This window comes from Enhydra lutris, unplaced genomic scaffold (assembly GCF_002288905.1).
Source record: "Enhydra lutris kenyoni isolate GAN:26980312 unplaced genomic scaffold, ASM228890v2 scaffoldscaffold9, whole genome shotgun sequence".
In the NCBI taxonomy this organism is placed as follows: Eukaryota; Metazoa; Chordata; class Mammalia; order Carnivora; family Mustelidae; genus Enhydra; species Enhydra lutris.
The window spans coordinates 73,041,425-73,057,135 of NW_019154093.1; the positions used below are offsets into that span (position 1 = coordinate 73,041,425).

General features: G+C 36.4%; 1 protein-coding gene across 2 annotated transcripts in view; it reads left to right on the plus strand.

Annotated features, from left to right (window-relative positions):
- Positions 1-15,711, plus strand: part of LOC111143276 (syntaxin binding protein 3) — a 55,952-nt gene that overhangs the window by 25,269 nt on the left and 14,972 nt on the right. For both annotated transcript variants that reach the window (XM_022496904.1, XM_022496905.1), the window contains 5 exons: positions 3,867-4,021; positions 7,474-7,564; positions 10,194-10,318; positions 13,483-13,578; positions 13,714-13,771. In XM_022496904.1, the coding sequence (XP_022352612.1) occupies positions 3,867-4,021; positions 7,474-7,564; positions 10,194-10,318; positions 13,483-13,578; positions 13,714-13,771 (525 nt within the window). The remainder of the gene's footprint in view (positions 1-3,866; positions 4,022-7,473; positions 7,565-10,193; positions 10,319-13,482; positions 13,579-13,713; positions 13,772-15,711) is intronic.

The window sequence follows — 15,711 nt, forward strand, 5'->3', positions numbered from 1 at the left end:
TTTGATTACAGTGGACCTTAGGGAGTACAAAGAGTCTGGTGTAGTTAGTATAGAGGGTACTAGATGGTGTCTACGTAGAAATAGAGCTAAGCCAGTTATAGATTAGCAAGAAAAATAGATAGAGATGGAGAGAGTCTTTATTTAAGGAGCTGATTATGGGTCATAAAGTTGAAGAAAGTATTTGATAATAGTGTAAAGGAACATGTAATGGTGGTGATGGAAAGTGGAGAAGAGGAAGAGGAAGAAAATGGAAAAAATGTGAGGGTAGAATGAAAACCAACTCCAAATTTCTCTTGGGTTCATTGGAATATTAGGTAGCTTAGATTAATTTAAACTGTGGTAACAGCTCCTTAAATCTCAGTATATTAACAACAATCAAGTTTATTTCTCATTCATGTTATTGTCCATTGTGGTTTTCCTGGGGCTTTGCTCTGTATATCTTCATTCTAGCATTGAGGCTGAAGGAACAGCACTTGTCTGGGATGTGGCAGAGGGAAAAAAGAAATGATGGAGTCACACAGTGGCTTCCCTCACCCATGTATGCAGAATGACTTTTAAAGCTTTTGAGGGGGAGTAGCACATGTCACTTCTATTCATATTACAATGACCATAGCCAAGGCTGACTTCAGTGAGTGAGAGGCCCTTTAGGAAAGGGCAGTACTTTTTGTTTGTTAAGAGAGAGAGATAGAGAGCAGGGGTGTTGGGGTGGGAGAGGGAGAGAATCTGAAGGAGGCTCGACACCCAGTGCAGAGCCCAACCCAGGGCTTGATCTCACAACCCTGAGATCATGACCTGAGCCAAATCAAGTCGGACTCTTAACTGATTGAGCTACCCAGGTACCCCAGGCCAGTAAGGGTTTTTTTTTTAATTACTATATAATGTATTATTTGTTTTGGGGGCATAGGTCTGTCATTCATCAGTCTTACAAAATTCACAGTGCTCACCATAGCACATACCCTCCCCAGTGTCCATCATCCAGCCACCCCCCCCCCACCCCCCTCCACTCTACACACTCAGTTTGTTTCCAGAGATTGAGAGTCTGGGTTGTTGGGGAGAGGGGGTTAGGGAGAGGGTGGTTGGCTTATGGACACTGGGGAAGGTGTGTGCTGTGGTGAGTGCTGTGCAGTGTGTAAACCTGGCGATTCACAGACCTATACCCCTGGGGCTAATAATACATTATATGTTAATAAAAAATTTAAAATTTTTTTTTTAAAAAGAGCCTCTTACAGTTTGTCTCCCTCTCTGGTTTTATCTTGTTTCACTTTTTACTCTCTTCCCCTATGATCCTCTGCCTCGTTTCTCAAACTCCACATATCAGGGGGATCATATATAATTATCTTTCTCTGACTGACTTATTTCACTTAGCTTAATCCCCTCTAGTTCCATCCACATCATTGCAAATGGCAAGATTTCATTTTTGATGGCTGCATAATATTCCACTGTATCTATATACAATGTCTTTTTTTTTTTTAAATAAACATATAATATATTTTTATCCCCAGGGGTACAGGTCTGTGAATTGCCAGGTTTACACACTTCACAGAACTCACCATAGCACATACTCTTCCCAATGTCCATAACCCCACCCCCCTCTCCAAACCCCCCTCCCCCCATCAACCCTCAGTTTGTTTTGTGAGATTAAGAGTCACTTATGGTTTGTCTCCCTCCCAATCCCATCTTGTTTCATTTACTCTTCTCCTACCCCCTTAATCCCCCATGTTGCATCTCCTCTCCCTCATATCAGGGAGATCATATGATAGTTGTCTTTCTCCGATTGACTTATTTCGCTAAGCATGATACCCTCTAGTTCCATCCACGTCGTCGCAAATAGAAAGATTTCATTTCTTTTGATGGCTGCATAGTATTCCATTGTGTATATATACCACATCTTCTTTATCCATTTGTCTGTTGATGGACATCTAGGTTCTTTCCATAGTTTGGCTAATGTAGACATTGCTGCTATAAACATTCGGGTGTACGTGCCCCTTCGGATCACTACGTTTGTATCTTTAGGGTAAATACCCAGCAGTGCAATTGCTGGGTCATAGGGTAGTTCTATTTTCAACATTTTGAGGAACCTCCATGCTGTTTTCCAGAGTGGTTGCACCAGCTTGCATTCCCACCAACAGTGTAGGAGGGTTCCCCTTTCTCCGCATACGATGTCTTCTTTATCCATTCATCTGTCTATGGACATCTGGGCTCTTTCCATAATTCGGCTATTGTGGACATTGCTGCTGTAAACACTGGGTTGCACATGCCCCTTCGGATCACTACATTTGTGTCTTTGTGGTAAATACCCAGTAGTGCAATTGCTGGGACATAAATAGCTCTATTTACAACTTTTTAAGTTGTCCAGAATGGCTGCACCATCTTGCATTCCCATGAACAGTGTAGGAGGGTTCCCCTTTCTCCATATCCTCCCCAACATCTGTTGTTTCCTGACTTGTTAATTTTAGCCATTCTGACTGGTGTGAGGTGGTATCTCATTGTGGTTTTGATTTGTATTTCCCTGATGCCAAGTGATGTTGAGCACTTTTTCATGTGTCTGTTGGCCATTAGATGTCTTCTTTGCAGAAATGTCTGTTCATGTCTTCCCAGGGCAGTAAGTATTTTTGAACAGATATTATCTCCCATTGTGTGATAGTGTACTCTAAGAAGTGCTTTTTGGAGGTTAATACAACAGCCAAGACTTTGAGCAACACAGACAGAAGTGGATTAGCTATGGCTAAATCTCAGTCTACGTTCAGCCTGTTGCTGTTGGTTATGTGTTATGTTCAGAGAAATGAATGTACAGTGAAAAGAAACTTTCACAAGGAGGGTTATTCATAATTCAGTAGTTAACCTATAATATTTATTACATACCTATTTTTACACTCAATACGTTATCCTAGGCTAAGAGGAATTGCTATAAAATATGCTAATATATTTTGTTTAAAAAAAAAATAAAAATAAGTTTAATAGAGAACTCCCAACCCCAATTAGAGAACTTCTTCTTTTGTACTCTTCAAATAACACAATAATAGTAAATCTCTAATCCAGTTCTTTATACATAAGTAAATGCTTTTGTTAGTTGAATGACTGTGTCTTTGAGGTTTCATTGTATCTGTGATTAGACCAATTACTATGTCTGGCACAATACTGTGTTTTTGGAAAATATGTTTCTATTTTAAAGGCATGAAGAGTATAAGCTAAAGAATTGAAGAAACATCTCAATTATGGGAAAGTTCTAGGTTATTCTCTAATAGATTAAGATTTTTTTTTTTTAAAGATTTTATTTATTTATTTATTTGACAGGCAGAGATCACAAGTAGGCAGAGAGGCAGGCAGAGAGAGAGAGGAGGAAGCAGGCTCCCTGCCAAGCAGAGAGCCCGATGCGGGGCTCGATCCCAGGCCCTGGCATCATGACCCGAGCGGAGGGCAGAGGCCTTAACCCACTGAGCTACCCAGGCGCCCCTAGATTAAGATTTTTAATGTATGTCAAATATATAGACCAGTTTTGTCTTTGTTGTATTTGTGCCAGGTATTAGATTTTTATTTTAGTTTGACTACCTCAGATTCCTTCATCTGTTGCACAGGTAGTGAAAAAACAAACAGTACAATCTATATATGAAACAAGAACTGAAGGAGAGAGGTAGACTAAGGAGAAAATGAGAGAGAAAAGAAATAAGGATGAAATCAAGAGGACAGAGAGAAAATGAGAGTTGTTTAAGGTAAAGACACAGTGATCTCAGGAAACAGCGTGGTTAGTGCAAGTTATTTCTTTTGATGTCCAAATAATAGCTGCATTTTTCTTGATTGATTTTTTTTTCATTACATCACCAAATTAACAACAGTTTGACTTTTTTTTTTTTCTCGGCCTAACTTAGGTTTATACTCTTGATGTACCAGATGCATTCTATTACTGTTACAGTCCAGACCCTGGTAATGCAAATGGAAAAGATGCCATTATGGAAGCAATGGCTGAGCAGATAGTTACAGTGTGTGCTACCCTGGATGAAAATCCTGGAGTAAGATATAAAAGGTAAGACACTCAATAGTGTCTGTATATGTTATGCTTTCTACTTGGTCTCCAGTGTAGAGGTAGGTAATGTCTCTGTGCTTATGTTTATTGGTTTGCAGTTTATTGTCCATGGAAAATTATGCTGTATATATAGAAGATTTAAAGTTTAAGGTTGAGGGGTGCCTGGGTGGCTCAGTTGGTTAAGCATCTGCCTTTGGCTCAGGTCATGATCTCCAGGTCCTAGGATCGAGCCCCACATCGGGCTCTCTGCTCAGTGGGGAGCCTGCTTCTCCTCTCCCTCTATCTCCTGATCTGCCTACCTGTGCTCGCTCGCTCTTTCAAATAAAGAAAGAAAATCTTTTTTAAAAATTTTAAAAATAAAGTTTAAGATTGAAATTTCAGAGCAACTTATAGCCTCTGTTACTAAATTTCAGTGCTTAAGTTTGGTATGGGGACACCTGGGTGGCTCAGTGGATTAAGCCTCTGCCTTTGGCTCAGGTCATGATCTCAGTGTCCTGGGATCAAGCCCTGCACTGGGCTCTCTGCTCAGCAGGGAGACTGCTTCCCCCTCTTTCTCTGTCTGCCTCTCTGCATACTGTGATTTCTCTTTCTGTCAAATAAATAAAATCTTTTTAAAGATTATTTTGATATGATTTGCAAATACTTTTTCATGAGTTTAAGGAATGTTTAGAGGAAATGTCTCTATTGCCATACAGAGAATACAGTCTTAAAATTAATGTTCTATTAAATTTTCACTGAATTTGAATGGCCATATTATCTGAATAGTGGTTTTAGTGTTGAAGTATGTATGTATTTATTTGTCAGAGAGGGAGAGGGAGAGCACAAGCAGGGGGAGTGGCAGGCAGAGGGAGAAGCAAGCTCCCCCCGAGCAAGGAGCCTGAATGTGGGACTTCATCCCAGGACCCTGGGATCATGACCAAGCTGAAGGCAGACACACCAAACCAACTGAATCATCCAAGTGTCCCTCAGAGTATTTATAGTATCTAATTCCAGTGGCCATTTTAAATAGATTACTGTCTTTTTTTTTTTAAAAGATGAAGTTTGACTTTAATACTATGTACCTTTATTTATTTGCTTTTTAAAAATAAAATTTAGTGTAAGTTGCATAAATTATATATGTATGGCTTGATAAATCATTCCAAAGTGAATATATCCCACTAACCCCACCAAGGTCAAGAAATAGAACATACATGGCATCTCAGAGGTTCTACTCATGATCCCCCTTGATGACCACCCCCTTCCTCCTCCCCAAAGGTCACTGCTATCCTGACTTCTAACATATTATTAGGTTTGCATGATGTCGAACTTGGTGAAAATGGAATCATATGATATTTTTTTGTTTCTGGCCTCTTCGTTCAACATTATATTCTGAGAGTCGTCTGTTTTGTATGTAACCAGCTTGGATTTTAATCTCTGCTAATTGCTAGCTGTGTAGCCCTTTTGCCCTCAGCTTCCTTATCTATGAACTCTGTAAAGCATTCAGAATAGTGAATGGCACCAATAAAATGGTAGTAAATATACAATGATACAACTAATAAGCATTGTCACTCATTTCTCTTTTAGAAGTTTCTTTAATTTAAACATTGACATTGGTCAGGTTAGTTGGCTGAACTGTTCAATTTCAATTTCATGTGATACTTTAAGTTACATTACTCTTAAAAAAATCTGTTAATTACTTAGAAAAATATAACAAATCTCCTTAATTCAGATGCTACCTAATAAGCTCTATTCATACATACATTCAGATATTGAAAACATTCTTTTTCTTTTTTTTTTTTTTTAATTTTATTTTATTTATTTGACACAGAGAGAGAAATCACAGGTAGGCAGAGAGGCAGGCAGAGGGGGGTGGGGGGAAGCAGGCTCCCCGACGAGCAGAGAGCCCAAGAGTCTCAGGACCCTGAGACCCTGACCTGAGCCGAAGGCAGAGGCTTAACCCACTGAGCCACCCAGGCGCCCCAAAAACATTCTTTATCTTATAGGTGATATACTAATTACATTCTGAACTCCGGGAATAGAGCTAAGTGGTTTATCTTCAGCTAGAGTTTAGTTGCTGTTAAGTTTCTGCTCTTGGTGTTGGCTCTGTTCAGGATGAGTAAATATAACCAATTAATAATTTAAAAGCTCACCAATGGACCTGTCTTGAATTACTGCAATAGTTAAAGAATAATCCAGTTATATCTTATGGATTGTTAAAGTGTAATTCAAACAAAAAATTACTTCCCCCTGAAAACATTTTAAAGCAAAATGTGTAATAAATTATTGTATGTAGTTGCTGCTTTATTTATTTTTAAGGTAGTAAACCTAAAGAGTCTTTTAACTCTTTGAATCCCTCACAATGAGACCTTCCGTTTTTGAGGTTGGTGTGCTAGTTGAGGACCCTTTTCCAGCATTTTTCTTGTAGACTCAAAAGCAACACAAATGTAACTGGTCATGAAGATGTAATTTAGACTATGATTTTATCATTTTAGTAGAGAGTGATATAAAAATTTTATGCAAAAGATTATATTTGAAATCTGATTAGATGTTAGAGAACACATTGGGAAATCTCACTGCTAGGAGGAAGGATAATAGGTCAACTAATTTGGAGAGTAATATGCTACTATCTAAAAATGTAAAAAATATATACTTTATGACTCAGCAGTTATACTTTTAGATGTAGAGAAACGTACGTGGAGATTTACTTACAAAGATAATTGTTTCAGTGTTGTTTGAAATAGTATGAAATTGAGAATGACTTAAATGTCTATCTTTAGAGGCACCTGGGAGGCTCAGTGGGTTAAGCCTCTGCCTTCGGCTCAGGTCAAGATCCCAGGGTCCTGGGATCGAGCCCCGCATCAGGCTCTCTGCTTAGCAGGGAGCTGCTTCCCCCTCTCCCTCTCTCTGCCTGCTTCTCTGCCTACTTGTGATCTCTGTCAAATAAATAAAATCTTTTTTTTTTTTTAATGTCTGTCTTTAAGGGAATGAATGCATGAAATCCAGTATAATTATATGATGGTATAAAATGAATTAATCTGATATATATATGTCAACGTAGATAGCTCTCAAACATATATAGAACATATACTATTAAACATTTATAAAATAGTAAATATATATAACAGCATTGACAGGAAGAATACACACCAAATTCATGATAGTGGTTGCCATTGGGGGTTGGATAGAGGTAGAGGAGAAGCCTAGGAATTGGGAAGGAAATAAAGGGAACTACAATTTTATTTATATTATTTTTTTTACATTAAGAAAATCTTAAGTACATATGATAAGGTCTACATTTGTAAAATCCAGACAAATTGGTATAACATTATATTTGATATATTATTATCTGAACTTCTCTGTTTATAAACGCTTTTAAATTAATAAATTGTGTGGTTTAATTTTAGAATTCAGCTTTATGATATTATAACATTTTGAAAGAAAGATAATTGTTTGAACATTTTTTCCACTTTCAGTAAACCTCTAGATAATGCCAGTAAGCTTGCCCAGCTTGTTGAAAAAAAACTTGAAAACTACTACAAGATTGATGAAAAGAGCCTAATAAAGGTAGGGTATAAAAGGCAATAGTGGTTATGCACAAAATCTGTCTTATTTCTTCATAAACAAAAAAAACTAGTGTTCATTTTCCAGTACTGATTTGGGAATCATTAACGTAGATGATAGCTGAAAGCTTAATAGTGTGGTTTTGTGGGGAAGATACGGGTTTTGAAGTAAGCACTGTGTCCAAATCCTGGCTTTGCCATTTAATTCATAGATATGTCACTTTGGTTAAATTATGTAACTTCTTATGTAATTTCCTAAGTTTTTTTATCTGTAAAATGGGGATAATAAGAATACCTTTTTTAAAGTAGAGAGAGGGTTAAATGAGTTATTACTGTTAAAGTTCTCATAATGATGCTTACTACTGAGTAAACAATAAACACAGTTATTACTAGGTCTGACTGCACAAATTATCTACTTTCAGTTGTATTTTCATCTATAAAATGGATGAAATAAATGTATAGCTTGCTTGGTTGGTGTGAAGATTAGGTGAAGTAATGTGTCTGGCACGTATAGGAATTTAATAAATGGCAGCAGTTGTTATCTTATGAAGATAATATAATCAGAGACTAAGATTGGGATTTGGAGAATACTGCATTTAGGCTTGGGTTAGAGAATGAAGAGTCTGAGGAGACAGAAGGAGGTGGGGCTAGGGGGCTAGGGACCCATATGAAATGAATGGAAGAAATTGTTGCTAAGTTAGAACTAAGAGGAGATGGTCAAGGGAACCACTGATACAGTGTTATTTAATAAGTAGAATGAAAAGAATAATACTTAGCATGTAATGGGAATGTAGGCAGGGGCTTAAACTTTTTCTAACTGGAATCTTGGAATGTACCCCAGAGGAATAGGCTCTTTAGCTTAAAGCGTAAGTACAATATTATAGAAGAGGGACGTTATTGCTTAGATAACCAAATTCTTTGGCAGAGGCATAATGAAAAAGGGAAATTCACAGACAACTGCACTGGAATGAGAGGGTGTAAGCTTAGATGTAATGTTAGTTTAGAACTTTAAAAGTTACTAGAGGTCTGGTGAAAGCCATTCTGGTTGTAGTTAAGAAGACAGTGGCTCGGTGTATAGCATAGTAATAGTCGGTAAATGTATGTTGAATGAGGGAAGAGATATATGATCAGTATGTTAGTAAATATCCTTTTGTCCTTCATAATTTCAATGGAAAAAAAAAGACAAAATGCACACACACAAAAAAATTGTCCTTTCTATTTTTCCTTCAAACACTTGATACTTTTCCTTCACTTAAAGATGTGATAAAGTGTCACCTCCTTTCAGAAGCATTTCCTGAATGCTCCTCAGGTCAAATGATACTTCCTTCCACATATTGTCATAACCCCAAGCCTTGATATAACACTTATATTGCACTATCTTTTTCCTGTTTGTGTTTTTGAGGACTTATAACTTAGATATATTGAAGGCTTATTAAGTGCTAGTTACTAAATGTATTATGGCGTTATTACATTAAATCTTAAAATAATCTTACACAGCAGAGGTTCTGGTTTTATTTTGTTTTACAAATGAGAATACTGAGATACTAACAGGTTAAACAGTTTGTCCAAAGTCTTACAGCAAGATAATGGTCAAGACTGGACTCCTACTTGGATCTGTGTGATTCCAGAGTATGTGCTTTTAACCACTGTACCATACTGGCTCAAGGTTTAAATGAGTAAACAGTTAATTAAACATTTTTTAAAGGTCTATTTCATGTAATTTACCTGTGTCTCATATATGTAAATAAATAGGAAATGTTTGTCTAATGAGTTGTAGTTATTTATTTTTTTTCTTGTAAGATCTTAATTAAATTCAAGTTAACCTATAGTGTAGTATTAGTCTCAGGAGCAGAACTTAGTGATTTATCACTTGCATGGAGTTGTAGTTACTTCTTACTGCTTTAAATAATAACCCAAAGAATTTATTACTTTCTGAAATGAAGTATCAAAGATACTGATATTAACAATACCTTTCCCAGAACTATTATTCACTATTTAATGATTAGTGATGTTTGTAAATTAATAATAAGACTTTCATTTTAATTTGCCATCTTAGTTGGCATCAGTATAATCTTTTTAAATACCATAACAGTTAAGAGCACAGGCATGGAGTGAAACTGACCTGAATTGGAATCTCCATTCTGCCACTTACTAGCTGTGTGATTTGGGCAAGTTTCTGAATTTTAAGCTTAATACCCTCATCAAATGCAGATAATACCTGCCTCACAGGGTTGCTATGAGAATTTAATTACTTATTTTTTGCTTAGCACATGTGCTTAGAGTCTTAGTAGTAACAACTGTTCATAATTTCTATCAGTTTTAGTGTTTATGGAGCTGAATTCCTAAGAAAATCAATTTTAGTGCAGGGCAAATGTTACTTTTTTTAAAATGAATTTTCACAATATTGTTTTATTGTATATAGCCCCTTAATCTAATTATGAAAGCTTTTGTTTTTGTAGTCTTGTTTTTTTCCCTTACTGTGCCACTCCGATTTTTCTATTTTAATAGAACTTCATATTCTTAAGAATGAGACAGAACTTAGGAAAAGTCTGCTTTTGTTTTCTGAGATATTAACAAGGTGTTCACACAAAGAAATTGAAGTTTCTGAAGATAATTTTATCTTGTTATTCCAGGGTAAAACTCATTCCCAGCTCATAATAATTGATCGTGGCTTTGATCCTGTGTCCACTGTCCTGCATGAACTGACCTTTCAGGCAATGGCATATGATCTACTGCCAATTGAGAATGATACATACAAGCAAGTATAACTTGAAGGGCATATAAAGGGCATATACAAACAGGATATATAGGATTTGAGCATTTAATGACTCGTGTAGGCACCAGAAATCTAAAGCCCCTGTAACTTTGATATTCAGAAACTTTATCATTCTCTTACCCTGTAATCAGAACATATTAAAAATATCTGGACCTTGTAAGTTAATGGGTAATTTGACTGCTTTGAAGCTTTTTTGGTGTAGTTGCTTCCTTAACTATGTGTATAACAAAGCTACATTTAAACAAGTAGAATTTGGACTTTTCGCTTATGTTAAGAGTAAATACCAGGCCAACTACTATATATTTATTGAAGTGGAAACCATATTCAAACTTTTTAGGCCATAATTATTCCAGATCACACACAAAAAAGTATCTGTGTGTGTGTCTTGTCAATATAATGTATTTAAGAAGATTAGAAGACTAGAAAACTGAATAGGTTTACTATTGAGAATAAGCATAATGTTACTAATTACCAAATACCTGTTAACTCTGGTATAAGCATATTTACTTTAAAAATAATGCCAAATAGCTAAATGAAAAGTGATATAGCTTTTCTATCAGGGAACCATTTTACTGTATTATTGTGAATCATTATGAGGGTATACAGGTGTACATATATGTTTATATTTACAGGTTGATATCGTAATCTCTAAGTCCAAATTGGCATTTTTCATCTACGATTTACTGTCTAAGCAGAGTGGTAAAAAGGAAACTTAGTTTTCTGAAATTTTATGTTCAAATTAACTTAGTAATTTTAATAAAAAATCTTTTTTCTACTGTATGTATTGTATTTATGTATTTTCTATTGTATGTTTATTTGCATTCTGGTCAAATCCTGGCTTCTGAATTTTTCTCTGTAATTTATATTAATGACTAGTGACATGGAGAAATCAGTATTACAATTTTTCTAATACAAAAATAGTTTCAAGCAGTTTATTCAGAATTTTCAGAAGAGATACTGTTTACCTCTCTTGTCCTTTAGGTTTCTAAACCTGCATTGCTCAAGAGATTTAGAAAAGTATTGAACTAGAAAAGGGAAAAAAAAAATTAAACTGATGGACACTTAATAAGTTTCTCCCTTACTCTTAAAATAATTAAACCTTGCTTTCCTTGCCAGCAAACCTGGGGAAATAATTTTTTTTTTTCTTTTTAAGTAGACTCCATGCCCAGCACAGAGCCATTGCAATGAAGTGGCTTAAAGGGAGATTAATATTTTATTTAATTACTTATTTTAGGGAGGGAGGGGCAAAAAGAGGGAGAGAATCTTAAACAGCTTCCATACCCAGCACAGCCCCCAACATGGGACTTGATCTGACCTGAACCAAAATCAAGAATTTTGGACATTTTAATGGACTGAGCCATCCAGGTGCCCTGAGATAGATAGATAGATAGATAGATAGATAGATAGATAGATATTTTAAAGATTTTATTTATTTATTTGACAGACAGAGATCACAAGTAGGCAGAGAAGCAGGCAGAGAGAGAGGAGGAAGCAGGCTCTCTGCTGAGCAGAGAGCCCGATGCGGGGCTCGATCCCAGGACCCTGGGATCATGACCTGAGCCCAAGGCAGAGGCTTTAACCCACTGAGCCACCCAGGCGCCCCTGTATTTATTTATTTGACAGAGAGAGAGACACAATGAGACGGGGAACACAAGCAGGGGAGTGGGAGAGGGAGAAGCAGGCTTCCCGCTAAGCAAGGAGCCGGATGCGGGGCTTGATGCCGGGCCCTGGGATCATGACCTGAGCTGAAGGCAGATACTTTACTTTAATGACTAAGCCACCCAGGCACAGCCGAAGAGATAAATATTTTGTCCACACTAGGTGTGGAGCCTGCTTAAGGGAAAGACTTTAAAAAAACAAAATAAAAACCAGCAATAATCCCTATTATGAATCAGAGAAATCCAGAGATAAGACTAAGATGGAAGATTGAACTCCCTATGGTTTGTGCTCTATTACAGTTGTTAATGGAAACAATACAATGCAGGAAATTCTAAGTATCCATATTCCATTTTTTATCTTGATGATCTCTTTAAATGTAGTCTTAAAATGGGGTTGTCTTTTTTAAGTATTGTTAGGCTTGCTGCCCTAATCTTCGTTTATAAATCAAAGGTTAAAGATGTTATGTAAGTACGGAGTGGCATTTTAAATGGCAAATGGGCTGCTTCTGTCCTTAGTTTGTTCTTTTTAAGCACAATCATTGTACCTTTGGGTATCTGCACTTAAGACTGCATATGTAAATGGTTTTATAGGTGGGGCCTGTAATTTGGGGAGTTACAGAAGTGATTATATTCATACAGTAGAAATTTACATTTAGAGCTAATCTAATCTAGAGCTGGGAAAGTTTAAAGCTGTCCTTTCTAATCTTGGCTCAGGAGATTGACAGTTCCAAGGGTGATTGAATCTCCCTAGCTCTACAGATGAAAGGAGGCTATCTGCATAAAAAGGGAAGAGAGAAATTACATATGGGGAGGCAGGAAGCCCATTTTGAGTAATTTCATGAACCCCTTGAATTGCTTACTTCAGTAGTACTCATTAAAGCAATCACAATTTTTTATCACTACATTAGTTTTCTCTCATTTCCTTTCCCATTCTTCAAAGGATGTGTGGTTATAGGATTAGGGAAGAATATAGAAACAGATGATACATGTTTATGAATTTAATTACTTGGATACATGTTTATGAAAATGTTAACTTTGCAATACCTTCAGTATTTAAGAGGCTACATTTGGAGGTGACATCTCTGTTCTTTTCTTAATGGGTGTTTGATAGTTGCACTGATGGTTATGAACACATTGAAATAGTATTTTAAGCAATTAGAAAATGTTAATACAAATTTAGTCTTGTTCCTAGAGTTGATTGTAGAATGTTGGATTTTTGTTCCATAAAACAACATTTTGCTGAGCTAGACCCTAACATTTGAAAGCAAAAATGTCTTGGTAGACATAGCACTTTGATTTCTAATGTAAGGATAGCAAGCAATATGCCTTAGTTTTGAGTAGGTATTCACTGTCATCCTAAAATACTGGATTGAATGTGTCTATTGTTCAATTTCTTGAGCTCTGTCTTAAAATTATTGTTTGTAAAAATGTTTCTTCCACTTTTGGTGGGGGATAATCCAAAAGATTTATATTTCTGTCTACTTGTAGATACAAAACAGATGGGAAAGAAAAGGAGGCAATCCTTGAAGAAGATGATGACCTCTGGGTCAGAATTCGACATCGGCATATTGCAGTTGTGTTAGAGTATGTGAACCCATTTTAATTTTTTATTCCATATTTTTTAGGCACTAAGTTCATGAAAGTGTATTTTATAATCTTAGAATATTTCTGTAAAGAGTAACACCTTAGAAATCTAAAGAATTTTCTCAAATTTGACAGGGAAATTCCCAAACTAATGAAGGAAATTTCATCAACAAAAAAAGCAACAGAAGGAAAGGTAAGACTTTTATTTAACATTCAAAATAATGATGGTGAATTTTAAAATGTGTTTAAAATTTTTATTTTATCTTTTTAATTTTCCATTTTGGGAAATTTCTAGTATATACAAAAGTAGAGAAAACAAACTCCCATGTACCCATTATCTAGTCTCAAGCAACATTTTGTCTGTCTTGCTTCATTGAGTTTATTTTTATTTTATTTTATTTTATTTTAAAGATTTTATTTATTTGACAGACCGAGATCACAAGTAGGCAGAGCGGCAGGCAGAGAGAGGAGGAAGCAGACCCCCTACTGAGCAGAGAGCCCAATGTGGGACTCGATCCCAGGACCTCAGGATCATGACCTGAGCCGAAAGCAGAGGCTTTAACCCACTGAGCCACTCAGGCACCCCGAGTTTATTTTTAAAAAGCCATTTAGCCAATTTCATCAGTGCATTTTTGCTAGATTTTTAAATTTTGAGGTGTAATTTACCTGAGTGCATAAATCTTAAGTGTATACTAAGTAACTTTTTACATATATATATATATTTGGAACCACCACCTTAATCAAGATAGAGAACATTTCCATCATTCCAAAAGATCATGCAATAATATCATCTATGAATAAAAATATTTAGCCTGATCCTTTCCAATCTTTATACATTTTAAAACAGTTTACTTAGTGGTTAATATCTCCTAGCTCTGTAATGTACAATAGAATTGATTATAGAGGATATCCTTGTCTGATTATAGAGGATATCTTTGTCTTATTCCCAGCCTTAGAAGAAACATGTTTGATATTTTACCATTGAGTGTTGTGTTAGTTTTAGGTTATTTTAGATATATCCTTTATTTTCTTTTTTCTTTTTTCTTTTTTTTTTTTTTAAGAGAGAGAACACAGTTGGGTGGGGCAGGCAGAGGGCAAGGGAGAGAGAGAATCCCAAGTAGGCTCCACACCCAGAGTGGAGACCAGTATGGGGCTCCATCACACCACCCTGAGATCATGATACAAGCCAAAATCAAGAGTTGGGCACTCAATTGACTGAGCCACCCAGGCACCCCTTGATAAATCCTTTATCAGGTTTATCCCTTCTGTTCTTAATTGGCAAAACAGGTTGTTGTTGTGGTTTTCTTTTTTCTTTTTCTTTTTCTTTTTCTTTTTTTTTTTTTTAAAGATTTTATTTATTTATTTGACAGAGAGAGATTACAAGTAGACAGAGAGGCAGGCAGAGAGAGAGGGAAGCAGGGTCCCTGCTGAGCAGAGAGCCCGATGCGGGACACGATCCCAGGACCCTGAGATCATGACCTGAGCCGAAGGCAGCGGCGTAACCCACTGAGCCACCCAGGCGCCCCTGTTGAGGTTTTTCTAATTAGAATCGGTGTTGGATTTCATCAAATGCATCTGTTGTAATTATTTTTTTTCTCCTTTTTTCTGTAAATGTGATAAACCAATCGTTCATTCCTGGAATAAGTTGCACTGGTCTTGATGCATTATCCTTTTCCTTTGTCTCTGAATATGTTTGCTAATATTTTGCTTAGGATATTTGATTCCAGGTTTATGAGAACTATTTCTCTGTAACATTCCTTTTTTTTTCTTTTTTAAGATTTTATTTGTTTGTTTGTTTGTTTGTTTAGAGGCCTGTGCAAGCAGGAGAGGGGCAGAAGGAGAGGACGAGAGAATCTCAAGCAGACTCTGTGCTGAGCTCAAGGAGCCCAACTTGGGGCTTGATCTCATGACCTTGAGATCATGAGCTGAGCCAAAATCAAGCGTCAGACGTTCAACCAACTGAGCCACCCAAGCGCCTCAAAATGTATCATTATTGTAATCTACCTTAAAGTATACTTTTGCATCTCCTGAATAATTTAAGAACCTTGTAACAGTTTAGCTGCATTTACCCCCTTCCTCTTTTGTGCTAATGTTGTTATATATTTTACTCAACATGTGTTTATAAACTTAAGA